Source organism: Miscanthus floridulus, chromosome 16, assembly GCF_019320115.1.
Source record: "Miscanthus floridulus cultivar M001 chromosome 16, ASM1932011v1, whole genome shotgun sequence".
Taxonomy (NCBI): domain Eukaryota; kingdom Viridiplantae; phylum Streptophyta; class Magnoliopsida; order Poales; family Poaceae; genus Miscanthus; species Miscanthus floridulus.
This window is the reverse complement of record NC_089595.1, coordinates 9,152,929-9,178,991: the sequence shown is the minus strand read 5'-3', so window position 1 is coordinate 9,178,991 and position 26,063 is coordinate 9,152,929. Positions and strand designations below refer to the sequence as shown.

The 26,063-nt window shown below is 46.5% G+C and overlaps 4 protein-coding genes across 5 annotated transcripts; 1 reads left to right on the top strand and 3 right to left on the bottom strand.

Moving 5' to 3' along the window:
* Positions 1-101: 101 nt before the first annotated feature.
* On the bottom strand, positions 102-7,504 carry LOC136509972 (uncharacterized). 2 transcript variants are annotated; one of them, XM_066504553.1, is made up of 8 exons: positions 7,022-7,504; positions 4,705-4,819; positions 4,539-4,606; positions 3,486-3,884; positions 2,495-3,355; positions 1,430-1,642; positions 793-969; positions 102-417 (listed from the first exon to the last, which is right to left on the bottom strand). In XM_066504553.1, the coding sequence occupies exons 2-8, from the start codon at positions 4,817-4,819 to the stop codon at positions 364-366; spliced, it is 1,887 nt and encodes a 628-aa protein (XP_066360650.1). In that variant the 5' UTR covers positions 7,022-7,504; the 3' UTR covers positions 102-363. The 2 variants fall into 2 exon arrangements, with proteins under 2 accessions (XP_066360650.1, XP_066360649.1); XM_066504552.1 differs by lacking the exon at positions 7,022-7,504 and adding an exon at positions 5,416-5,486.
* A 2,009-nt stretch (positions 7,505-9,513) lies between these two features.
* Positions 9,514-12,585, bottom strand: LOC136509974 (uncharacterized). The gene is made up of 3 exons (XM_066504556.1): positions 11,771-12,585; positions 10,311-10,555; positions 9,514-9,913 (listed from the first exon to the last, which is right to left on the bottom strand). The coding sequence occupies exons 1-3, from the start codon at positions 12,277-12,279 to the stop codon at positions 9,681-9,683; spliced, it is 987 nt and encodes a 328-aa protein (XP_066360653.1). The 5' UTR covers positions 12,280-12,585; the 3' UTR covers positions 9,514-9,680.
* Positions 12,586-17,502: 4,917 nt separating this feature from the next.
* On the top strand, positions 17,503-18,837 carry LOC136512170 (protein PHOTOSYSTEM I ASSEMBLY 2, chloroplastic-like). Its single transcript, XM_066506150.1, has 4 exons — positions 17,503-17,942; positions 18,059-18,121; positions 18,255-18,301; positions 18,427-18,837. The coding sequence occupies exons 1-4, from the start codon at positions 17,775-17,777 to the stop codon at positions 18,512-18,514; spliced, it is 366 nt and encodes a 121-aa protein (XP_066362247.1). The 5' UTR covers positions 17,503-17,774; the 3' UTR covers positions 18,515-18,837.
* A 184-nt stretch (positions 18,838-19,021) lies between these two features.
* LOC136512171 (transcription initiation factor IIA subunit 2) lies at positions 19,022-22,035 on the bottom strand. Its single transcript, XM_066506151.1, has 4 exons — positions 21,850-22,035; positions 21,586-21,721; positions 21,441-21,491; positions 19,022-19,494 (listed from the first exon to the last, which is right to left on the bottom strand). The coding sequence occupies exons 2-4, from the start codon at positions 21,712-21,714 to the stop codon at positions 19,354-19,356; spliced, it is 321 nt and encodes a 106-aa protein (XP_066362248.1). The 5' UTR covers positions 21,715-21,721; positions 21,850-22,035; the 3' UTR covers positions 19,022-19,353.
* Between the last annotated feature and the right edge of the window lie 4,028 nt (positions 22,036-26,063).

Sequence of the window (26,063 nt, the reverse complement as noted above, 5' to 3'; positions counted from 1 at the left end):
GCTATTCTCGGGTTCCTGTTTCTAACAGGCTCGCTCTAAGATTGACTCTAGCATGGATCACCAAAAGAACAAACTCTGGAATCCGAACTCTTACACAATAATAACTGGATCTCAGGAATATATCAAAGTAACCATGTTTCAGGAAACATATGGTGTTAAAATCGCATGAGGCTGTATTTACCAGCACATCTATGCTTCTACGCAAACACTTTATAACAATTATAAGTAGTTTCAGTTGACCCCATATATAGACACATGTCAGATGCAAATCGTTCTGTGAAGGACTGTCAGTGCCTTCAGCTAGTTCACTGACTCATCTTGATCTTTATTTCAGTTGTGCAGTGCAGTCATCTATATTTTGTATTACTCCCAATTCTCGAACAAACTCCAACTCTCCATGCTTCCCTCCAAGTTTTCCTGCAAATTAGGAATATCAGAAAATAACATATAGCAAAAATATTAGAGTAGGTGCTACACACACAGGATGAGGGTAATACAGACAGCAGAGTTCAGATTCCTGGCACCTGGCCCTCTGGCTTCAGGACCAGATGATTTCTGACAGAATTTGAACCTGCGTGCTTATTTTCTTTATTTCGGATAGACCGCCAGCGGCTGCATACAGGCTGCGTCTTTCTAAGAAAAGGGGTGTGCAAATCATCTATTTCATATTCAAAGATGCTACGCAATGCTACACATGATTTGCAGAATGCATCCAGTTCTATTATAAGGAACTCAGGTAGCAGAAGGTGCCCTTTGTCACAGCTTCACAGCTCTAAACACAAATATACATACCATAGGTTTCAAGTCATCAGAGAATCGAGCTTCATATGTCGACTCTGAATTTCCTCTCTTTTCAGCACGGCGTGCATTAGCTTTTTCTTCATAAAAATCAAAATCATCCAGAATTGATGTTCCCTGAGGATGATCCTTGAAAATTTTCAACATTTGCACACCTTGTGGCAGCCCGATCTACATAAAAAAAAAGAGTGTGCCTAAAATGGTACAAAATTATGCCCTAAAAACATATGATGAGAAAGCTTTTGATGTCTATTAGAGCATTCATAATCAAAAATGGGAAAACCTTAGAGCATTTCTATAAACCTTCTACTATCCTGCTTGAAAATAATATTAGTTAATGCTTTTAATGTAAAATCACCAAATAATTCATTACTTTTCATAAAACAGATTCTTTTTAGCTTCTATGTTCTCCCAATCCCCAACGTTTCCTGCTTGAAAATAATATTAGTTAATGCTTTTACTGTAAAATCACCAAATAATTCATTACTTTTCATAAAACAGATTCTTTTTAGCTTCTATGTTCTCCCAATCCCCAATGTGTTAATATAAGAAAATAACCTCATTTGCAATCTTTATTTTTCTTAGAACAGGGGTATCAGAAATTCAGAACGATAAGCTAGAAGCTTGATACCTCCTGCGTGTCCCTGCTAAAAGTAACCTGCCTGTTGTCATTGTTTTCAAGAATTATATGTTTGAACAACCGATTTGGAACATCTTTTATAATATGCCATTTTATAGGGAAAAAGGCATTCCATTTATCTTCTTCCCAAAAGTCCATGGTCTTCTTGAAATCAACAGGACCAAACATTTCAGCCAAACCTACGAACTGGCCGCTGGTGTTGACCTGAAAAAAAAGGGAACATGGGGAACATAAATGTATTGAAATTTACAAATTAATAAAATAGTCATGGAACTGCTTCACTTATTCTAATGGCAGGACAGTCTGGGCAAGAATCAGGTTAAAGTGGTCCGCTAAGATAATCGACTACAATTTGAAATAATGGCCACAATTGATACAGAAACCAAACAATAAATAGCAACAAATATCATAAAAAAGTAGCATGAAGCAATCTTTTCATGCTCGTAAGTAGCAACTAGCCAACAGCAATCCTTTTTTTCTTTAATTAGTCCTCAAATTACACAGGTCAAGCAAGCATCACCTCATACATGTCTTGGTCAAACCAGCGTGTATGATCAGAAGTTTATTCAACCTTTTGAGTCCTATGTTTATGTGAAAAAAAAACTAAACAATTATCCTAAGAAACCTTCAATAGGGTACAAATTCGAAAGGAAAAGAAAAATGAAGCAGGTTGTCTATAGAATCTAGATTACAGTTTTCTTTAATATTGTCACAAGTGCCCATTAGTAATCTGTAACAATAGTGAACTCCTAGCATGCCTTCTTTTATCCTTATGTAGCATCGTAGTGGGCCACTAAAGAGTAGAGACAACAACCAATCATCTAAAACTTTGTAACTTAAGACAAAACCAGTCTTAGAATCCCCTCACAGAGAAGCAGTGATATCTTAATTATCTTCTCAAACATTGATTTTACAAGATATTAGGACCACTGGCCTCTAAAAAATACAAGGCAGAGTAGTCTTTGCTACTATAAACTGTCATTTACAACTGTTACAACCTACAAACAGGCAAAAAGGTAATAAACAATTTGAAGAAAGCATTTGATCCTTACTGACCGAGAAGAATAGGAAGACAGGGCACCTTTCACCATTGTCCTTCATTAAATTTTGAGCTTCATGGTATGCAGCATCCAGCTTATTGTTCCCATTTGGTGTACTCGCCCAAACATTATATTTGATACCTTTATGAATGTCATCTTCACCATATGACTTTATCATAAAAAACTTGGCCTGTTTATACTCAACTGAAAAATCTGATCTATTATACTGATTTCTACGGATCAATGGACTTATGATATCTTTCACAGTGGATGACACTAAAGCATTGTTCAATTTATTTGCCCTCAGCCCATGAACTTGGTCCCTTAAATCCTCAGAATTCCTCCAGCGATTACCTTTCATACTGATCATATGGTGGCTGCTACTGTTTACAACTCTGTTAACCACCCTAGGTTTTGCAAAAGAATGTTTGCTTGTGATAACTTTGGCTTGCTCATTGGTATTAATCCTGGCAAAATTTTGCCTCGAGTGATTATTCCCATGAGAAGTACCTTGCTGGTATCTTGACAGTACACGTGCCTCAGCATCATGGCACCAATGACCAGAACGCAAAGGGATCCTATCTCGGTAACCATGGTGAAGAGACAGTGACGGGATCTCATCACCATAGCCAAGTCTCCCTGAGGACAGTGCGGTTTGAGGACCAAAGTGCCACTGACTTGAGCGTGAAGGTGCCTCATCATACTTCTTTCTAGATAAAGAAGGGATCTCATCGCCATACTGCAGGCCTCTTGGTACTGAAGGTGCCTCATCATACTTCTTTCTAGATAAAGAAGGGATCTCATCCTCAAAGCACCATTGACATGGAACAGGATTGATCTCATCTGCATAGCGGGACCCTCTGGCATATCCAACCATCTGTTTCAATGAGAACTTGTCATGATGAATTATGGATACACAGAAAAAGGTTAATTGCTATACTTGCGTCAGATAAAAACACAGGCATAAGTTGCCATTTTAGTACAGTCAGGATGATCAACAGAAGTACCTCGTTGCAATGTTCTACAGATCGACCATTGCGGCTTGAAAAGGAAGTAAGGTCTGATCTTCTGTAGCAATGTTCTGAATGATCTAAACCATAATCAAGTTCAACTGCTCCTGGACACTTCCGCATGTGAGGAGCACTAGTAGGATACGAAGCAAGATAATCTGGCCTTGCACTGATGGTGTTGGTTTTGGTTCTCATTGTCCCCAATGCATGCCCTAATGCATCTGGGCTACTTGATGCCACTTCTAATGCAGAAGACTTCTCCCAAGAACAGGCTGAAGTAGGAAAGTGTGGCTTCTGTGTATGATAATCTCTTCCCAGTGGCAGTGGATCCTTCGAACATGCATGTGACCCAAGTTCAGTAACATATTTGGTGTCGACAAACTGTGCTTGATAATCCTGAGAATGGAGGATTTGTTCAAGTAGAGAGTGAACAAGGGTTTAATATAGATCCCGAGAACTTTATCCACAAATTGCATGGTTGAATTTAAAACATACACATCATGGTACATAGCTCTTTGAGTAACAATTTTATTCACTGATCTATCTAAACCACAGATATTGGCTGAGTAGCCTGGACTTTGGACGTATGACATAGAAAATGCAACTAGTAAGGAATGATATTCAACAAGCGAACATAAGAAGTGCACCAAGAATACAAGAAATCGTTCAGATGCGCGGGTTCGAAGCAACCTCTCCGCAGATTTTGCGGGGGGGAAGGCTTGCCTTGGTTTTTCCCTTCCCCAGACCCCACTCATGTGGGAGCCTCCGGCACTGGGTCTGCCCTTTTGTTCAGATGTGAATGTAACTGTTTATCTTTTTCTTAAAACCAAGTTGATCTTTTGAGCATATGCGAACAAGCTGAAGTGTTTGAACCCATCCAGAAATATCTAGTAAATGTTTTATTCAGCATTTTTGCTGAACTATTTCATATTTAAACCTTGAATTGGTTACTCAGTTAATAATTTGTATGGCTAGGCAAGATGTCATAAGGATGCAAGCATTGTAACAGAAAAAAGGAAAGGATAGATATAATCAAGAGAGAGCCTGTACCAAATGTGACAAATCCCTCTTTGCCTGGGACAGCAAATGACCATCTTCTTCAAATTTCATACTGCCCCCTACAGAATGAAAGCAAAATTGGGTGGCGAATAAACACAAACCCAACGGAACCTCGCTAACAGAATTTGGTTTCTTTGGGAACTACCAGGACACATACATAATTGATATGAAGAACATGAATCTTGCTCGAAAATCATATCCTTCCTAATGGTTGTACCAATTTTTGTTTCTGCTTTCCTTTCTGTTTCTGGTGGATCAAAAACTTCCTGCATCTGTCAAGCAAAAGACAAGTACATGTGAGAACCGACAAATAAAATGGCTAGTCCTGAATGTGCTATTACTTCTCAACTATCACAAGCTAACATGTAAGGTAAAAAAAAACGAGCCATGAAAACAGCATTAACCGGACTGGTTACTTCTCAACTATCACACGCCAACATTTAAGGTAAAAAAAAACTGAGCCATGGAATCAGCATGTAATCGGACCGGTTACTTCTCAACTATCACACACAAACATTTGAGGTAAAAAACGAGCTGTGGAATCGGCATGCGATCAGACCAGTAACTTCTCAACTATCACAAGCCAACATTTAAGGTCAAAAAACCGAGCCGTGGAATCGGCATGTAATCAGACTGATTACTTCTCAGCTATCACAAGCCAACCCTTAAGATAAAAAAACCAAGCCATGGACTCAGCATGTAATCAGATCGTTGTCTACCTTTCAGTCTGTGTTTGGTTTCAAGGATGGGATGAGTCGATCCAAAAATTGGTGGTGTTTGGATGAGGATGGGATCACCCCATTTGAGGAATATACCTCGTAGATGCGGGATGGAGCCAGCCCTCGGAATCGAGGGCACGGGGACATACCTCTTGGTCCTTGTCAAACATCGTCGCCCTTCTATTCCTTCACGCGTGCGGGCGAGACACGGGTAGTGCGGGGTTGGGGGAGGGGATGGCTCCGGCGTGGTGTGGCAGCAGTGTGGATCCACGATGGGGAGGCGCGAGTGGTGCGGCTCCACGATTGGTCGGCGTGCTTCGGGTTTCGGCGTGGACGCGTAGTTCTCCAGCACGGCACAATAGGGAGGCAGCGCCACTGCGGAGAGGGACGAGCGGTGGAGAAGAGGTGTGGCTGAGGATGATAGGTTGGGCCCATTAATGACAGGCAGGGTCTATGGAAACTGTAGCTGAAGGCGTTAAAAACTCCATCCATCCCTTTTCACTCAATCACTCCAACCAAACATAAAACAAGGATGGATCAATCCATCCCTCTAAACCAAACACTTGTTGGGACGATCCCATCCCTCTAAATAGGAATGGAACCATTCCATTTCACGTCGACCCGAAACCAAACACATGCTACTACAATGACATGGAGCTCTTTTGATTACTGGAGAAAAAGAAAGCATTTAAGGTCAAAGTATCAATATTTCAAAAGCTGAAGTCTGTCTAAAGTAGGAGAAAATAATCAATGTTGCTGCAGAGGATGGGCACTTTCATTTCTCTCTCAAAACTGCCCATGTACACGAGGGCACATGCATTCCATGCAGTTGCCGCTCATGTACCTGTAGTTATGGCAATAACCTGGTTTCTCATGCAATACACACACAGAATAACGAGATGTTTTATCTAGAAAGAGGCAAGGTTTCAAGCAACAACCGATATATTCTCTAGGTTCGAGAAAATGAATCAATAAGGCGACTTTCCCCCCTCAAAATCCATGCATCAAATATATCTTATGTGCTATGGAAGCAGCTTCTGTTTTTTACTAAAAAGCTACTTACTGGCCCATAGGTTGTTATGGCTGCCTCAACAAAGTTTGTTTGTGAGTTTCCACGGTTTTTCAGAGACGGGAGTAGATAATTATGAGGGAAATGGGGAGAGATGCCTCCAAAAAAAAAACGGTACAGTTGGATTGGATGCGGGAGGCCATCACTCCACTGATCAGTGAGGCAGGGAGGATGGACAGGCAAAGAAACAAAACAGGGGGAATAAAACAGTTACTAGTAGTGTATTAAATAAGCAGCCATTTGCTTAAAAGGCATCCTCATTTCTTTTCTCTTTGAATAAAATATAGATAGACGCGGTAGATGTAACAGATTCTCCTACATGGCCAACATTTATGTAAAAATCCAGATCGTATTGTCTTACAACAGGCGCCACATGACCTGGCGAAGGCAGAAAAGGACAAGAAGGAAGTCACACTTATATCCCGTGTGCTCTATTCTATTCATATATATAAAATCAACAAGCACACATGGCGAAATACATATGTAGAATAAAGAAAGACATGCAGGCACCGGCAGACCCAATTAAGGACATGGGTGTACATCAAATTCAAGTTAGTATACCCTTGCGATTCGATCAGATCGGCATACAAGTAGCCATATAGCTCCATTTAGGGTTCGGGTGCTACATTTTGCACGGCAGGAAGGGAAGGGAAGGGAAGGGAAGGGAAAAGAAGGGGCGGGCATACCTGGTGGTGTGGTGGTGGGTTCTTGTCGTCGTCGTCGCCGGCAGAGGGCCCGAAGAAGAAGAAGACCTTGGGCAGCTGGGCGTCGGGCGGCGGCGGTCGCCCTAGCTGTTGTCGTTGTCGCGCACGCGAGGGCGAGGTGAACGGGACAAGCAAAACAGGTGTGTGAACGCAACTCTTCCTCCTTCCTCCTCCCTCCTGCCTACCTGGTGGGCGCAAGTCGCTGGTTCAGGTTGCTGTCTAGGGATAGGGGATAGGGGCGCGGCGGGGCGGAATCAACCTGACTAGTGTAAGATGCAGGTGCAGCGACGGCGTCAGGAGTCGTTGCTGTCTGCTGCTGGTGTAGGACGGATACTGGTCGCCGGATCCGAACGAAGAAGAGAGAGGTAGTAGCAGTCGGTGGAGATCAGATCAGCATGGCCGGCACGAGTTGCAAGTCATGCGGCGATGACAGCGGAGTTGTTGCTTGGGACTTGGGAGTGGATATTTTTTTTAGAGAGAGACGGGGGGCGGTCCGCTGCGCCGGCCTGGGTCCGGAAGAAAGGACACCCGTGGCCAAGCATTGCCCTTTTCAATTCGGTAGCAGCAAAGGCTATTGCTGCCTCAGTTTTTGTAAGAAAAAAAATGGGCAAAAAAAATTCATTCCTTACTACCTATATTCACCATACAATACATTATGGAAACCCTTAAGTAAAATAGGAACCTATATAAAAACCTTTGAAAAGAGAATAAAGTATAATTACATTTGACAAAGTTTTCTTCTATGGTTAACTAACTGTAAGATAGAACATGGCCCAAGAAAGAACTTACGTGATGAGCCAAAAATCACACTTGCTAGACTTAGGATACAACCAATGATCTCTCAAGTTCTGAAGTATATAACTCTAAGGTGATTGCAGACATGATCTTCCCTGGTCTTTAATATCCTTCACTGTCACTTCATTCAACGGTCAATAGTCCACACACATAAGGAGACTATCATCTTTCTTCTTCACGAACAACACCGAGCAACCCATGGTGATGAACTAGGATGATTTTACCCTTTATCCAATAAATCAGTTAACCGCCTTTTTAACTCATTATGCTATATTCTCTAATCACCGACGGGCCTCAACTTCGTCACAGATGGGAATTTGCATGTCTGTGATGATAGTAATCATGTACATGGATTTTTTTTCGTCTCTGACGTGGGTCATTAGATAGCCAACACGCTGACAGTCATTAAAGATGCATTTTGGCTACACCCATCTCTCATGTGGGTCATAAGAGACGTGGGTTTGGCTACATCCATATGTGACGATCAGTTAAATAAACAAACAAAAAAAAAATCTCAATGCATTAGCAATTAAAGATATATTACACACGCAGGTCTTCGCTGGACAAGATGGCATTGCATATTAGGGAGTATGTATATTAACTAGTTTCTAGCCTGAACATCAACGTTTCTCGAAACTCTCTCAAGGTAATCTGGGCATAGGTTACATTGTCTACTAGTATATTGCATCTGAACATGATAGGCATTGCATCTGTAAGTCCAAACAAAAGGGCATTAGTGAGCAGGATTTAGCTCTTGTTGATAGCAGTGTGTGTACTATAGTGGGCATGCCTTCCCAATACACCGAAGTTGGGTGTAGCCTCCGTCAGTTGTTTTGTTTCTTCTTCAATAAAAATAAAGGAAACCTTTTGTCTGGGAGAAAAGAGTTGTCTCTCAGCTCTCGTCTGGGGATGCTCTCTCTGTCCTCTCCCACCACCCCCCCCCCCCCCCCCCCCCCCCCCCCCCCACACACACACACACACACACACCCATAAAAGAAAACTTAAGTCATGGTTCTACACATGGTATAATAAGTCTCCCTGTTTGTTGGTGTTAGCTGTTGGGTGAAGGACTGAACTTACTGTAAGTCTGTGAGACTTGTCCTGTTGCATTGCATTGTTCATTGCTAATGGATGGAGGAGCCAGTTTGTTGGTGTTAGCACACAGAGACCCACTGGCTATGGCTGGTGTCTACTTCTCTGAATTCTCTCTTGAAAGGGAGCAGTAGAATAGAACGCCCAGGGTGCAAGGTATGATGCATGCTGAACCATCCATCAGACTGTCTCAGATTGGATGAATATTTTTGAAAGACCCAGATGGATGACCATTATTTGTTGTTTTCCATGTATATGTATATATGTATCCTCTGCCATCGCAACACAGTCACAGATATATATATGTAGGGCAGGGCACACCCAGTGTCGGAGGCTCCCACATGAGTGGAGTCTGGAGAAGGGAAAAACCGAGGTTAAGCCTTCCCCCGCAAAATCTGCGAAGAAGCTGCTTCGAAAATGAAACGATGTGTGAATTAATGATGCAGGGCAGCAGCAAGAACGACAACATTTTCGAGAGATGGAAAGAAAGGAAAAGAAAAAAAAAGAGTGATTCCATGACTCGCAAATTTTCAGTGTTCTCAGAAAAGAGAAACGATAAAGTTACAGGCGAGCACAAACCTTGCGCAGATGAAACAACAGCATTCAGCCATACCTGGATCTTCAGGAAGCATATAACAACTTAATATCAAAGCATACAGTCTACAACTGTCCTAAAAACTGGAGTGTAATTTCCTATCAACTTTTGTCATCAGCTAATCCTTACACTCACCTATTCTATGATTCTGTTTGCCTATCACACGCAAAGCCTTGCAAAGGTTAAGTACCCAGTGTGCCCTTTAGCAGTGCTGCATGGCCTAACCAAAATGGAGGAGCTCCTTTGTGGGAAATCTGTGTTTTCACCTGGGGCTGTCAACATTCTTCTTTTCTGCGGAAGAGGCCCCACACATGCATCCTCAGAGGTGACACTCTTCAGAGCAACGTCTCGTACTTCATACGTGCGAAGAAGAATCTCAAAGGTTCTAATATCTGTGAAACACGGTTGATTTTCGTTAGCCCCTTGAGCAAGGCAATTTGAAAGCATGTGAAATAGTGTTGGAGTTCCATATAAAAGATCCTCGATTAGTACCAACATAAGTAAGACTCTGTAAGGTAAATGTATGCAATATGACTTAGGAGAACTTATTATGTAGTCCATTCAGGACACTTGAAAATGATATGAAATCACCTACTGTTGGACACAAATTTTATTTATTTATGCTCATGAAACAAAGCTGCAGTTAGGCAGCTAGTACTCTTCATGCTACAATAACACTGGGAGCAAGTATATAATAATAATCAAAGTTACTCTTTTAACATGTTTTACGAAAGTAAGAAACATTATCAATTCTATCTAGATGAAGCATAGTAAGAGAATGTACCATACCTGTGAAACATGTTTTCATGGCTTCACAAGCACGCTGCACTTGCTCAATACAAGGCGAAAAGGAGCATAGAACACCGTCTTTCTTTAGCATCAACCCAACAGATGGTATTGCAAGCCAAGGCTGGGGCAAGTCCAGGAAGACAGCATCAGCAGCACCACAATGTTCCTCTGGGAATCCTAACCCTTGTACATCCCTCACATTGACTGTGATGAGGCTGCTCAAGCCATTCTTCTCAAAGTCTTCCCTATTTGCCAGACGGAACTGAAACTATAATTGCACAAATAATAACTAACAACAACAATAATAAAGCCTGTCAGTCCCAAGCAAGTTGGGGTAGGCTAGAGTTAAAACCCACCAAGAGCCCCTAGTCACAGTTCAGGCACACAAATAATAACTAAAAAAAAGTAAAAATCCATTATATTCCTCGAAAAAACTGTTCTTTCTACAACAGAAGCTTTAATTTGTCACCCATACTCGAAAAACCTGTTCTTTCTACAACAGAAGCTTTAATTTGTCACCCATATTTCTATAGAGTTAACATAGATATCTATCCACCCAAAGAAAGAGTGCGGACTGAAATTGCTGTTGCATCCTCACTTGAGTAAATTTTCCTACATGTATAAGCTGCACTTCACCAATACCGATATCCTTAAAATGCTTCTAACAAAATGGTGTTCCTGTATCTTGTATTTTGCGTCGTCTATCTCATTTCGAACACAGCTGCGAAATGCTGGATCACTAAGTCCTATACGTGCTGCAAAGGCACAGGTTATGAAAACTTGTTTACTATAACCACATTTTTACATAAAACCTTCCAAGTTCTACATGTCCATATACTATAGAGGCATTTAATGGACGCCGTTATGCATCTTTGATGTTATAAATAACTAATTGTACTGCAGGGATTTCAATATTGAAGCATGGATTTTGCTGTTCTAGCTTTCATGCAGCCTCAGCAAAGACCAGACCCAACCCTCACAGAGCTTAAGGGCTGTCCACAGTTCCAGGTACAAAATTCAATGTCGAGGCACATGGAAGTCTTCCACGTTTATTACATGGAATTTTCTCACACCAAACCCAGCTTTAACTCCTTTGATGGAAGGTGTGCAAGTTCAATGTGTTATCATTAGTTCTGAATTTGTCATCAAAACTGACAACACTTAGGACCCTGGTTCTTCAAGCAAAACTACAAAGCACAAAATTTTCACCAAATTTATTCTCCTATGAAGATCAAATTTTATTTCACTTATTATGCTATATGAGTGCGTAAGGTATTATTGTATTCCAGGAAAATTAATTCACATGCTTTATGGGGATTGTATCAGTAATATCCGACAATCATACATTATATGCTGATGACACAAGGGTTGCGAAAATCTAATGTATCCTTATTAGAGGCTAAGATGTTTGACACCAATTTAAAGCCTTGGCCACAAAAAGAAAGCAGAGTGTTCCTTACCTAGCTGAGGCGGCCCTCTGCTCGTGGAAATCAAAGGTGTGGACACGGCCATGCGGCGCGACGGCGCGTGCCAGCGAAGTGGTGAGCGATCCACTTCCCGTACCCGACTCGAGAACGACGCAGCCGGGTACAAGCTCGAGGTAGGCGACGACGAGGCTGATGTCGGCGATGTAAAGGATCTGGGTGCGGTGGCTGAGCACAAGAGTCCAGAGCTCCGGGCTGGGCGCCAGGAGGTGCACGAACCCACCGCCGCCTGCCTTGGCCTTGCCTCCGCCGCCGCCGCCGCCCTTATTACTACCTCCGCCGCAACCGAATACCTTGGATCCGAAGGGGCGGCCGATCCAGTCGTCGTGGCGGAAGACGCCGAACCGGTTCTGGAGCACGCCGCCGGGGCGCACCGCGACGGCGCGCATCGCGTCGTGGTGCTCGTACACCACCACGGTGTCGCCCTCCGCGATGCGACGCTGCGAGGTGGGCTTGGACGAGGGATCGAGGGGGACCATCGTCATGGTTGTGGAAGGATCACGGCGACCGGCCGGGCGGGGAGACGGGTTGGGAAGAGTCGCGGGCGGCCTCACAAAGCGCGGCGGCGGGGGGGTTTGGGTATAGTTGGCTGGATTTGAGGAATCGATAATGCTGGGGTGAGACAGTTTCCTCAGCGGTTGTGACGATGGCGCGGGCGGGGGCGCGGGGTTGGAAGGAGGAGGGAGGAGCGACAGGCTCGGTGGCGGCGCCGACGCGGCCAGGCCAGAAGCGGCGCGGGGGTGAGAGGAATTAGCAGTGCGGTGCGGGGCCGGAGATTAGCGGTGGGTAGGGTTTTGAGCCTTTTCCCCCCTGAAAAGATGTCCAATTTCTGCATGACAATAAAAAGTTCACACGGGCTCTGGTGTCATAACGCTAAACTCTTTTATGCAACACGTCTTTCTGATGGCGTTCGGCTGGTCATGTCCCGGCTTGTTCCTGCTTGTTTCAGCTTGTTCCCTCTCACAGAATACTATTCAATCATCCAAAACCATCCAAAATCAGCCCAAAGGCTACCAGCCGAACGCCCTGTCTGTCTCCATTCTGTTTGGTTTTGACCGTTTGGCAGCTCATACATGTGACACTGGGCAGGAAAAATGTCCATGTTGCCCTTTTAGTCACGGGCATATGTGGAGGCTGTGTTGACCGATTTTGACCGGTATCTCCTTCAGTCTCTCACTCTCTCTTCTTGCTTGACTCCCTCAGTTCCCTAACCCTAGCGGCGGTGGATCCGGTGGCCGAGGCTGTAGCGGCGGCTGGGAGAAAAGACGACAAATCCCCCATGCTTGTGGCGGCGCATGGGGTAGTGGAGCGTGGATTCGACCGTAGATCCAGAGGATAGGCGTAGCATGGCGGGGAACAAGGGCGTGGCGAGCGACCGGATTGGCTTCCGGACGAGTGAGTTCACTGCTTCCCCCTTGGTTTCATGATGCCCCGTGTTTGTAGTGTTGATTGGTATTTAGTGCCCTGCGTTTGTGCCCCGTGTTTGTAGTGTTGATTGCGTGCTCCTTGTTCATCTGTAGGATGGACGCAGAAAGTAGCTACAACTTAGAAATCTGGATTGTTGCTCCCAATTCTCGTGCGCGGTGGTTTTCATTGAACAAAGTTGTGGATGCTGACCGCACTAACTTCACAGACCTGGTTGCTGAAGTTGTCAACAAGTATTCTCGTAACTACGGTGACATAGTGAGATTGTTTTATTTCTGCATGGATAGTAAAGTGAACATCCAAGTCTGCACTGACCAAGATTTGGTTGAAATGTTTGCAAAACATAAGGCTTCTAAATGTTGCTTGTTGACTGTTGTATATCATAGCCCAAGTAGTGAGCCCCCTGTGATTCCTGATTGGGATTTTGGTAGCACTGTAAACTCTGTTGAACCCACATTCACCCTTTCAATTGCTTGTCCAAGCTTAGCAGAACCAAGCCATGCCACACACACTCAATCTACTGAACCTAAATACCTGGCCAACCCAAACCCAATGAATGAGCATGTGGGTGTTGATGAGAAAGGATTGTATATTGACCTTGGTCTCCAATACCCCCACCTCCTCCTAATCCTCAGAGCCAAGGTGGGAGTAAAGAATGGGAAGGTGAGAGTTCTGGTGTTGATAAATCCTCTGAGACAGTCTGATGATGAATCCTCTGATGATGAAGTAGAAGACATAGATGATATGGTTAAAGATAGAGAGCCTGAACATATGCCTGATGTTGATTATGACAAGAAGGACCCTCCTATGTTAGTAGGAACAGTGTATTCAAACATGGATGCTTTTAAGATTGCTTTAGCTACTCATGATGTTAAACATGAGTTCAACTATGGCATTGAGAAGAGTGATATAGGGTGAACTGCTCACAGCAGAGTGAGGGCTATAGTTGGAGACTTCATGCCTCAACTCTAAGGGATGGGCACACTATTAAGGTAATATGTTAGTACATTGTTTTCATTGACTGCTCCCTGTTTTTCTTGTATTGTGTGGCTTGTAATAAGTGCATTACTTGACTGTTTTGCAGGTGAAAAGGAACCCTTACCCTCATGAGTGTCAGAGCACTAGGAGGCAAGAAATTTGTGTAGGGGTAACACAGTTCTAGGTGTGCAGTTAGGTGATTAATTGGCTGAAGGAAGATGAAACTCTAGGTGCTCAAAGGAGGTTGAAGGATGCACACAAAATTGTGGTGCTCTACAAAAGACTGTATAAAGGTAAAAATCTTACCATGGATAAGATTTATGGGCCTTGGAACAAAAGTTTTGATAACTTGTATAGGCTTAAGGCCGAGTTAGAAGAATCAAGTCCTGAATCATTTCTTGTCATTGATAATCACACCATCAACAATAAGATCAAGTTCAATAGGCTATTCTTTGCATTGAAACCATGTGTTGATGGATTTCTTAGAGGCTATAGACCATATATTGAATTAGATAGCACATTTTTAACAGAAAGATTTATGGGACAGTTGTGCATTGCTTGTGCAGTAGATGGGCACAACTGGATGTATCCAATAGCTGTTGGTGTAATTGACTTAGAAACCAATGAGAATTGAGTGTGGTTCATGGAGACTAGCATTGAGGTTGCTACTCTATCCCAGATGGTGTTCCCACATAATGAGGTAGTGGTCAATGCTACACATAAGAAAAGGAAGAGGAAATCTTCTTCTTCTTCTGGTGCTAAGAAGAGCAAGGGGGCAGCTACCACCACTACTTCAATGACTGCTAATAGGTATGTTTACCAGCTCTTCAATTGATCACAACACTTCTATTATGACTGCTAATGCTAAAGCACACTCTGCTTTTTTGCCACAATGTCTAGAATTGGTTTCAATGACCTAGTTCCAATCCAACTGTGCACCTAGCCCGTTTCCATAAAGACTCCATTACAATAGAGACAGAGCCACTAGAGACTGTGCTGCCCCAGACTTCACCAAGGAGGAAGATAGGGATCAAGAAGAAGCTTACACCAAAGAAGCTCCATGTTGCAGCAGCTAGCCCATCCAGCCCAGGCAGCCCTGCTTCACGTACCAGAAGCAAGAAGAAGCTCCAGCTACAGTGAAAGGTGCCTGCTCAATGTTCTTTTGGTGATGTGGTTCTGGAAAAACACCTGCTATGTGATGGCACGACTGTTCTTTTGCTCTGTGATGAATGTTCTGTGATGGTATGACAGTACTTAGCTGTAGATGAAAACCAATAACTTAGCTACTATGTGATGAATGTTGGTGACATGTTGGTGCCATGAAACCTTTGTGATGAAAAACAATAAGGTAGCTGCTGTTATGTGATGAATGTTTGTTTACTGTTGCAATATTCTAATTATTGTTATATTGTTCTCACATTTTGTTGCATTCTGGACAAATGAACAATCTTCATATTCATCATTTAACATTAATTCATTCATTCGTCCATCCATCCATGCATCCATTCATCCATGACTACTCACACATACATAGGCACCTACTTCTTCAAAATAGCATACAAAGCAAGAGGAGGAGCTCCCGTTTCGCGACGGATAGGGCTGAGGACCTATATATAGGAGGAGAAGCCCAGGGGCTCAATTGGCGCCAACAACCCTGGCTTTGGCACCAAAATGCTCGGCCTGGGGCTGGCTTGGGAATGACACAGAAGCAAACCAACTAGTTCACAGAGCCTCTCAAGCCTAAAGGCATCTAAGTCATTTGGCTGCGTCGTTACCTACCGTTAGGAGCAAAACTGGACGGAATGACGTGTTGGACAAAAGAGTTTAGCGTCATGGCACCAGGGTTCGTGTGAACTTTTTGGTGGCATGTAGGAATGGAGCATCTTTCATAATGGCACACAGGGAAAAGGCTCTAGGGTTTTGGACCTAGGTTTGTTATTTCTTTCTCTCCTTTTTTCTGATAAATGTTGTGCGTAGTGCGTCTATTTTGTCTGGACGCACGATGGTGGACCTTGATGCTCGAACGGCCCAACATAAAACACTACCATCTGCACGAAAATAAAAATAAAAAATCACCGCTCTCACCTTCTTCTCGAATGGCTGTTGTTTCCCCATCCATTCTCGAACCAACCCTCCGCGCCTGCATTGCCGTGGCTTGCTCCACCACGACTGCGCTGCAGCGCCCACACCACGCGCACCCGTAATGTAGCGGCGTGCTACACCACGCCCGAGTGTCGCCGACTGCTTTCCTATCTCCCTACCGCCACTCACCACTCGTCGTCGAGTTCTTCGAGCCGACGCGGCGTGGTCCACGACGACTGCTCCCACGCAGCGCACCACGCCCAGCCGCTTACCTGCTGCCATCCTCTCTCTCCACTGCACCGAGCGTCGCTTGCTGGCTACCGTTGTTCCCCACCAGGTAGGCCATGGCTACCGGCGACGCCATGTTTTGTTTCAGGTGTGTTTCAGACGTTATTTCCATGTGTTTCATCTGTATGTTGCGTATGTTGCAATGGCTATATACGTATGTTGCAAGTATATTTTTCAAGTGTTTCAATTGTTTTATACATATGTTTCACGTGTTTCATCTATATGTTTCATGTGTTTCATCTTGATGTTGCAAAACGATCTTATTTTGCATATGTTGCAATGGCTACACACGTATGTTTCAAGTGTACGTTCCACTTGTTTCATCTGGTTTAGACGTATGTTGCAAATGTATGTTCCAAATATTTTATCTGTTTTAGACGTATGTTTCATGTGTTTCATCTTGATGTTGCAATGACTATACAAGTATGTTTCAATAGTATATTGCATATATGTTGCAATGGTCGGATGGTTGTTGCAGAGGAGATGAGATGTTAGGCCACGGAAAGGGGTGTGGCTGAGACAGAGCGCGGCGGATAACGAGGGCGCGACGGGGATGGCGTTGCGGCGAGGGGAGGAGCGCGGCGTGGCGGGGGAAGGAGCGTGGCGGGCTTTACGTCTGGGGCGCAACCAAGATGGGGATTGAGTTGTGGATGGTCTGACATGGTCACTGGCGCGGGATCGGTCGCGGGTGGTCGGACAGGATTTGTTGGCACGGAATCTGATGCGAGTGCGGGGGCGTCTGATACGAAGCAGCTGCAGGTGTCGGAGCTGCGTCCAAACGCGGGGCTGAGGCCAGACGTGCGGACACTAGCCCTGCTTTCTCCCTCTCCCTCTTTTCCGCCTTGGCACCTTGCGGTGTTTCCAGGGAGGGGACGGAGGCCTATCCCTCGTCCTATTGTGACCATACAAACTCCCAGCAGAGGGACCTGATGATAAAATAAAGGGATAAAATGCTGAATACAGACAACAGATAGAAAACCAACTACAGGCAATGCAAATTTGATTCTGTGGCTACAAAAGCTCTCCACCATCAGTTGCTTTCTTTCTTCCTTGCATTGGTTTTTTCTTCATCGTCATTCATCAGAGCCAGAGGAGAGGAGAGGAGGGGGCTGCCTGATACAGTGCTGTCTTGCTGCAGGTTAACCATCTTCGATTCGCAGACGGCAGGCCAAAGAGGAGCTGCTAGTCCACGTTGAGGTTAGTTGTCATGGAGCTTGCCATTGCCACTGGCAGCAGAAGCAGCAGCTTGGTCACCGGCTTGAGGTGCAGGACAGGTGCAGCGGCAGCGGCATTCAGATTCAGTAGTGGGGATCGCCGCCGCAGCTGGAGGACGACCCCAGTGACGGCGTCCGGCCGTGGAGCCCGCAGGCTGACGGTATGTACGTATGCCTTACATCACATCACTAGTTGTTGTTCTTCGAATCCGACCAATTCAGTGATACATGCTACTTGTCTGAAATCTCTCTTGTTCTTTCTTTCATTTTTCTGCAGGTCTCTGCAGCAGCCTGCAAGACATGTAAGGGAAAGGGCGCAGTAGAATGCCCAGGGTGCAAGGTATGATAGATGCATGGTGAACCTTCCATCCACCAGACTGTCTCAGATGGATGAATATACTACATGCTATCATAATTTGTTGTTTTTGCAACACAAGGTCACAGATATACTGAAATGAAACTGAATGATGCAGGGAACCGGCAAGAACAAGAAGAACGGCAACATTTTCGAGAGATGGAAGTAGGCTTTTTAAATACCATCATGTTACATTACATTAGCTACCTACTAGGGGCCATTTATTATATATACAAGTACCAGATTGAAATTGGTATGTTCAGTTGAATTCCATCTCCATCTCCATCCAGGTGCTTTGACTGCCAGGGGTTCGGGCTCAAGAGCTGCCCAACCTGTGGCAAAGGAGGTCTCACACCCGAACAGCGAGGAGAGAGATGAATCAACCAACCATACAACTACAAAAAAATGCATACTACCAGGCTACAAGGCAGGCATGCAGCATTGGGATTTTCAATACATACACTGGACACCTGATGTATATGTACAAACTGCTTTCCATGCCTTAGTGCATTGCTGCCGCTGTACTGTACATCTAGAAACACCACCACTATTTTTCTCATATACTGCTGTCTGTGTATGCGCGTGGCCTACTGGCCTTGCCTTTGGATTCGTGAATGTTATGGTTGGTTTGCCAAAACAGAGACAGAAATCAAACTCTGAATGTTATATATGTTTGGATTAGTGAGTATTGTTCTGCTAAATCCGACAGGCAGATTGGATTGGTGAATGTTATGGATCTGCTAAACAGAGACAGAAATAAAAAACATACCAAGAGACAAATCCAACAATCTTATGCTGTTGTTGTCAACCAACCCAACATGACCAAGTGGATAATAAGCTTCGGAGATACTGTTCCATGTCACATGCAGGATAAGAGTCATCAGAGACGGCCTGAACATCTACTACTTACTCTTCCTTTAGTCATTTCGTCAATTACAGTGCCGTATTAGTATCAGCAACACATCAAGCAAGAGCGAGTCAGAAAATTGTTACACAGGCGCTACCAAGTAGTAAAACAAGTTTGCAGCTGCTTGCTGTCATACCATGCCATACTCTGGCCAGTATAACAGCAACAGATTGTATACAAGATACACATACAGTACGAAAAAGGCAATGAAAATGCTGCAGTGGAGTCCAGTTCGGGCAGTAGCTAGGCATGTGGCGGAAGAGTACGACTGATGCCCAGACAGACCACACCACACTTGAGGTACGCAAGTCTATTGTCCGAGCAATTTGGAATCGCATGCCACAATCTTCACCTTGCCCACCTGCTCTGTTGTCTCCTCATTCTTCAAACTTGCGTCTGTCAAGATGAAGGTCCACACATTGTCACAGAACCTGTACGTGTGCAGATGGCCCTGAAAATACAAGAGACCGGGCATCAGTGGCTGAGAAAAGCTAAAAGTGAAGTACAAATGCAATGGCAAACATGTCAATGAGAACAAGCCCCAGGTCTCAACCAGAGCTGCATTTAGTCGCAAACTGCCAGTATTACAAGCTGGGGAATGGGGACCGTCAAAATCATTAGAGCCTCTCATGCACTTCTCATCACAATACTTACTGGAGAAGTGCATGGTTTCTCAAGTTCCATTGGCAGATTATTTTATTTTTTTTAAAAGAAATGCATTGATGCCATTTTCAATTACATTTTTTTCCACAACAGGAAAACCTGAATCTATTACCTACTCATCTAAAACCAGAACAGAGAAACGCTAATGCAGGGCTTAACATGTACAGTGACCAAAACAACAGCAACCAAAGTACTTATTAGGCACAAACCCCCAAACACCAGCACAGTTCCACTTCCACCAACTATCAATGCAAAACAAAAAGATGAAACTGACGCATTACATTCCCTTCCTGGACAGACATCAAAGCACTCAGGATATATGATATAGATACAATTCCTTCCAAAACTGCATTTTAGTGTGGAGTTATTACTTATTAGGCAAAAAGGTTTCACATCCCATGCATCACAAGTTCTGCATGTTATTAACTAAGCCCATTATCATAAAGATAGCAGTTACATCCATCACATATTTATAGGCATCAAGATAAAGGAGCGAGGTTAATATATAGATTTTACAAGTAGTGATGAAAATTGCCTACTGCAAGCAGGAAAAGTTAGCAATCGAAGTTCAAACATGCAAGACTGAGGTCTGGTCAAGCAGCAATCAAGAAGAGAAAATTGCCAGGATTGTTGCAGAAACCATATGCTGGTCATTTTGGAAATGCATAAAGGTACTATTGACCTACTTTTCCACCTATGAGATCTTCTAAAACTTTGGGGTCTGCAAATCCTAAAAATATGAGGGGCAGAGACAGGTTCAGGGAGGGGACAGCAGCTGAAACATGAATGGTTCACATGGTTGGGCACCAGCAACATGTGAACTGGAAGGGCAGCCAAGTTGCTGTGACCTGTGATGTCTCCAGATCAGGTGTGCATCTGCACACCACCTAGCATGTTCAGCGTTTTCAAGCATGTTAATTCATGTTCTCCATTAAGAACATGTCATCCATAGGAGCATCATAGCCTTTTGTTATCCATACTCCAGATAAGCCCAGGTGCCAACCTCAATAGTTTTGCATAAGAGAGAACTACAATTGGACACAGGAAAACGGGATTCAAATTCTCATTACTCTTGCCACACAAAGGGTCAGCTATCTAACAATGACAATAGAAGGCATTTGACCCTACTGTTAGCGTAAAGTTTCATTTCAGAAGATTAATTTGGCTAAAGGAAGTGTTGACATGGATCATCCCAGAATCCACTTTACTAGTTTGTCTATTAAGCAGGCCAAGCAGGGGAAATAAAGCATTTAAAGGCTAGATCCCTATTCACAAGGTACTTTATTTCCTTGTTTTCTAAATCATGGTTACCATTCCATCTCATCATATTTACGGCTACTTATGCCACGTGTCACATACTCAAAGCACAAATTGGTCTAGCTTTCAAGTTGACAATATGAATCATGCCTTGAAAGGATATAACTATGTAATCAGACAAAATACTACTTGATACTAACTGCAAAACAATCTTGAAGCATACAAATGACAAACTGCCACGAAATCAGCTACAGTACACAGATTCAAGGTTAGTCGTATGCTACAATAGCAAGTGTGAATCCTTGCACTGGCCTGGACATGACGCCATGTGCTTTTTGCATCGTGTTACATTAATTACTAGTCTAGAACCCAAATTTATTCCCTCTCAACCCAAAGGAACGTGTGAAGTTGTGTACGGTGAAAGAACCACTTGATAAACCACTAGTGCACGAAAGAGGGAAGAAAATCATATCATACCTTGATGTTAACCTTGCTCTTGACTTGGTTCTCCAGAGCATCCGTCATGGACTAGACGAACAGCACAGAAGGGCAAATATCAATGACTAGATTTGCCGTTGGGAAACCACACACCGAGATAAAATTAGACGAGGAGCATTTCCACCTTGTCGAACTGGATGAGGACCTGGATGGCGAGCTCCGGGCTGAGGGTGCCGTTGGAGACCATCTCGTCGAGCGTCTCGGTGAGGCACATGCCGATGGTGGACCTCCGGTACAACTCGAAGGTGGCCATAGCCGGCCTGCGGGGGGGCACGCACGCGGCGATTAGATCAGATCCGAACACGGATGGCTTGCGCTAGGGTTTGGGTGCTCGGTCTCGCACAGTAGGAAGGGAAGGGAAGGGGAGAGAGAGGAGGGGTGGGCATACCTCCTGGTGGACGCACGTTGCCGGCGGAGAGCCCGACGAAGACCGGCACCTGGAGTAGGGAGTCGGCGGCGCTTGCGCAGTCGTCGCCGCGGGAAAGAAAGGGCACGAGAGAGGGGGAGAGAGAGAGAGAGCAGGCGAGACCGCGAGAGAGAAGAAAATGGCAGATTCAGGGCCGCTCACTCCCTTTTTTCCGGATATGCTACAAGCATCGAAGGTTTTTTTTATGAGAGTTTTAGCTGTGTACCATTAAAAAAGATGGCCCTTACCTGCAGGCCACTAAAAAGTTTGGGCGCATCTAGGTGCCATGCACGTAAGTTTTTTTTGCCTTTCAAATCATTCCGTCCACTTTCATCTCTAACGGTGTCAAACTGCTGCATAAAAAGTCCAAACTGACCTTAGTTCTGAGCACCACGCAAAAATTTGTCGTTCCTCTTGTGCCACTGACTTCTGCAGAACCTGAACGTGGACTCCGGCTGCTGATGCGCATGCCACTGACATGTGAGCCCTGCATGCCTTAGGCCACTGACCCGTGAGCCCTCCACGTAGTCCGCTAGCCAGAAGAGTAGACGACTGAGAAGATAGCTAGCAGAGTCACTCACTCACGTTAACTTGCATCTCAAACTTGCACAAATTTACAATCCATCTTACATAATTCAACAAAATCTTAAAAAAATTTGAAAATAAAAAACATGACAATAACATTTCTAGTGACAAATAAAAAATCTGAAAAAAACAGCAACGAGCTCGCCTCCGGGCGTCGACGGCGCGCACGGCATATTCGTGTCCAGCGGCATCAGTGGGTTCGGCTACGGCGTCGTCGTGTCCAGCGATCCTCCTTGTGATCACCACCGTCGCGCTCGCCATCTACTTCTGCACCCGCACGATGCCTGTGTCCACTGCCGCGCCACGGCCATGACATGGAGCGGGCCAGCGGGGCATCGACGAGGCGACGTTCCCGGCGGTGGCCCAGCGCGGCCACCACGAGCGGCTCGGACGCCTCGGTGCCACACTTGTCGAGGGCCCACGCGGCGTCCACCGCATCGGAGACGGTGGCCTCGGCAGCTCCTACGACGGCGCCCACCCCTCGGGCGACATCGAGCGGGAGGTCAAGCTCAGCAACTACCGCGGCGTGACGCTGGCTGTCCCTTCGCACAACTAGGAACAGGTGTTCGCCTTCTCAAGGGAGACCATCCAGTTGTCATTCGTCGAGGTGTATGTGCACGGCGCAAGCTGTCAGTGACCCCGGCCACGATCTTCGCCGGGTTGCTGCAAGGTCTTCGCTGCGCCGAGAATCCCGGGCGGGATGAGGAGCTGCTGTTGCAGGTACGGCGCTGCGCTGCGAGCGCCCGCCTATACCGCGCCTGCTACCAGGGCGCAGGCCACGACAACGCCGAAGGCGGCCCCCGACGCGAGGATGTAGACCAAGGCGAGCGGGGTGCCCTTGGGCCCGCGCACCGAACGGCATGCCGACGACGAGTCTGAGCTAGATGCAGGCGAGCACGGGCAGCGCCTTCACCGAGAGCGCGACGCCGAGGAACACGCAGAGCGGGAGGAAGGCTGCGCGGCTAGGAGCCGGCCACGGGACGGCAAGCTCCAACAGCAGCACGAAGCCCGGCGCCGCGAGGAACGACGGCCACGCTGCACGGCCTCGCAACACCGCCCCTGCGCTAGCTCCCTTCGCGACGGCCAGGCCTCACCCTGCACCATACCGTCCACGCGACGCCATCGCCCTTCCCGGCCTCGCCCGGCCTGCTCCATCCCTGCCCTAGCTTCGCCTCGCCCCTCTCTAGCACAGCGCCGTCGTCGGCCATCTCATCCCCTCCGCCATCGACCCCGCTCATCCCCTCCGCCATCGACCCCGCTCATCCCCTCCGCCGGATTTGCTCACGGCGCTCCTTGGGCGAGCGCGAGCCCAGCCACCGCCCGACGCGCGCCCCAGCCACCGCCACTTGGGCGAGCGCACGGCAAGCATGGAGAGGGGCAGGCGGACGTGCAGAGGTATTGGGAGAGAGAGGGGTAGTTTGGACATCTTCACTGACCGGGCCCACACGTCAAGGTAGCTAAACGGTGAAAATTGGATGGGAGGTGGATGGAATGGTCTAGGAGGAAAAAAAAGTTACGTGTATGACACCTGGGTGCGCCTAAACTTTTTAGTAGCCTGTAGGTAAGGGCCATTTTTTTAATGGTACACAGGTAAAACTCTCTTTTTTTATAGGGATTTTTTTTACACATGCCATTACAATTCTTCGAGTCTGGAGAAACGCCGTTACAATTCACCTATTTGAACATCGGCCATTATAATTTCAATTCTTCTCCATCTATACCATTTTCTACGTCTGCAGTGTATAAGGGCCCACTGTCAGGCACGTATTCTACCGGATTGCATACGGGCGTCGAGTTCCCGTCTCCTCCGTCAGACCGACCCGCCCACGGATGACCCGCCGTGCTCGCATCGTCGTGCCTCGGACCTTCCGCCTCGCCGCGCCCCTTCGCCGTGTAGATGGCGACCGCCGTGGGGTTGGCCACGAGGCGCCCCTTCGCCGCCACCAGCTCGTACGGAACGCCACCCTCCCAGAGGCAGAGCACGCAGTCGCCCCAGGCAGAGCACGCAACCGCCCCCAGCGCAGCACCGAGAAGGGGCCCCGGTGCGTGAACAACCACGATGCGCCGCCCGCGTCGTGCTCCTCCCGCTTCGTCGTCGTCTCCACGTACCGTGCGGAGTATGGTGCCGCGCCATCAGCGCCGAAGTGGAACGAGCCAAGGTAGCCATGGCCGTCGAGCAGGTGCACGGTAGACCCGTGGTCGTCGGCGAACATCCCAGGACCGACGAGGCGGGTGCACGGTGGCGGTCGCCGCGCGGTGCCAGCCGGCGTCACCATCGCCACCACCTGTCAATGGGCGTCCGGCCGGTGTCGTGGCTGTCTGCCAAGTCCAAAATCATCGTCGTGCCGCGGCCGTGGTTCGTCGCTGGCGAACCGCTAAGGCTGGGTGTCGGTCGTCGTGCAGAACGCGTTCGTTTCCGTGTATATGCGCTGCAGAGACGTGGTCGCGGACTCACGGTGGAGGCAGAGTTCGGCGCGCTGCAGAGATGAACAACCGTGTCGTTCTGAGATGCTGCCATGCTGGTGACCAGTGAAGCACAGCCTAATGCTGTGACCATGGCACATCTGTTATCAGTTGTTTAAGCAAATGATTGCAGAATTAGTGCGTCTAGATTCTGCAACAATGGCAAGCGTCATCTCAGCTTACGCAGAGTCTGCGGACCTGGTACAGACGAAGAACATCCACTGCCATGGAGGAGATGGTGGCGCTGCTGCAGGTGGCCATGGCGTGCATGTCCACCGCGCCCGATGCGCTCCTCTATTGTGGCAGGCCGCCGCGGGTGAGCACGGCCGCTCCACGCTCGCGCGCCATGGTGGTGGTGCACGGCCTTGCCGCGCTCACGCGCAAGCCGCCGCTCCACCTCCGCCCCCACGAGCAGGTGCCAGCACGGGAGAGGTGAGCGTCATTCGCGTGCGCCGTTCTTCTTCTAGCCCACCGACGCCACGGAGTGCGCCGCGTACGTGTGTGCCCAGCGCCGGGGTGGTGGAGGTAGTGTCCGTGGCGGATCGGCGCCATCGGCCACGGCGTCGCGCTGGCCAACCCCACAGCGGTTGCCATCTACACGGCGAAGGGGAACGGCGAGGCGGAAGGTCCGAGGCACGGCGGCGCGAGCGCGGCGGGTCGTCCGTGGGCGGGTCGGTCTGACGGAGGAGACGGGAACTCAACGCCCGTATGCAATCCAGTAGAATACGTGCCTGACAGTGGGCCCTCATACACTGTAGACGTAGAAAATGGCGTAGATGGGGAAGAATTGAAATTATAATGGCAGATGTTCAAATAGGTGAATTGTAATGGCGTTTCGCCAAACTCAAAGAATTATAATGGCATAGATCCAAAAATCCCTTTTTATTACAGCGTTGAAGGTTGATTCTTCAAGTAAAATGCACCAACGACACTTAAACATAAAAGTGGATGTCCAATAAAAAAACATAACAGTGGATGTCCATGAACTTCTAAAATACACATCCACATATATGAGAAATAGCTACAGACACCAATAGACGAGTTTAGACAAACATGCCTACCTAAGGACTCATAAACACAATTTCACGCCAACATCCGCGTCGTGCTCCTCCCGCTTCGCTGTCGTCTCCACGTACAACGTGGAGTAC

What these genes read in the sequence shown, in the direction of transcription:
- LOC136512171 (XM_066506151.1), bottom strand. Translation starts at nt 21,714, where the DNA reads ATGGCCACCTTCGAGTTGTACCGGAGGTCCACCATCGGCATGTGCCTC. An exon ending in TCCTCATCCAGTTCGACAAG is followed by an intron (nt 21,492 to 21,585) that starts GTGGAAATGCTC and finishes CTGTTCGTCTAG; the next exon opens with TCCATGACGGATGCTCTGGA. An exon ending in AGAGCAAGGTTAACATCAAG is followed by an intron (nt 19,495 to 21,440) that starts GTATGATATGAT and finishes TTGTATTTTCAG; the next exon opens with GGCCATCTGCACACGTACAG.
- LOC136509974 (XM_066504556.1), bottom strand. Translation starts at nt 12,279, where the DNA reads ATGACGATGGTCCCCCTCGATCCCTCGTCCAAGCCCACCTCGCAGCGT. An exon ending in CAGAGGGCCGCCTCAGCTAG is followed by an intron (nt 10,556 to 11,770) that starts GTAAGGAACACT and finishes TCTGGCAAATAG; the next exon opens with GGAAGACTTTGAGAAGAATG. An exon ending in CATGAAAACATGTTTCACAG is followed by an intron (nt 9,914 to 10,310) that starts GTATGGTACATT and finishes CGTGTTTCACAG; the next exon opens with ATATTAGAACCTTTGAGATT.
- LOC136512170 (XM_066506150.1), top strand. Translation starts at nt 17,775, where the DNA reads ATGGAGCTTGCCATTGCCACTGGCAGCAGAAGCAGCAGCTTGGTCACC. An exon ending in GTGGAGCCCGCAGGCTGACG is followed by an intron (nt 17,943 to 18,058) that starts GTATGTACGTAT and finishes ATTTTTCTGCAG; the next exon opens with GTCTCTGCAGCAGCCTGCAA. An exon ending in TAGAATGCCCAGGGTGCAAG is followed by an intron (nt 18,122 to 18,254) that starts GTATGATAGATG and finishes TGAATGATGCAG; the next exon opens with GGAACCGGCAAGAACAAGAA.
- LOC136509972 (XM_066504552.1), bottom strand. Translation starts at nt 5,436, where the DNA reads ATGTTTGACAAGGACCAAGAG. An exon ending in TGTTTGACAAGGACCAAGAG is followed by an intron (nt 4,820 to 5,415) that starts GTATGTCCCCGT and finishes TTTGCTTGACAG; the next exon opens with ATGCAGGAAGTTTTTGATCC. An exon ending in CTGATGACTTGAAACCTATG is followed by an intron (nt 418 to 792) that starts GTATGTATATTT and finishes CCTAATTTGCAG; the next exon opens with GAAAACTTGGAGGGAAGCAT.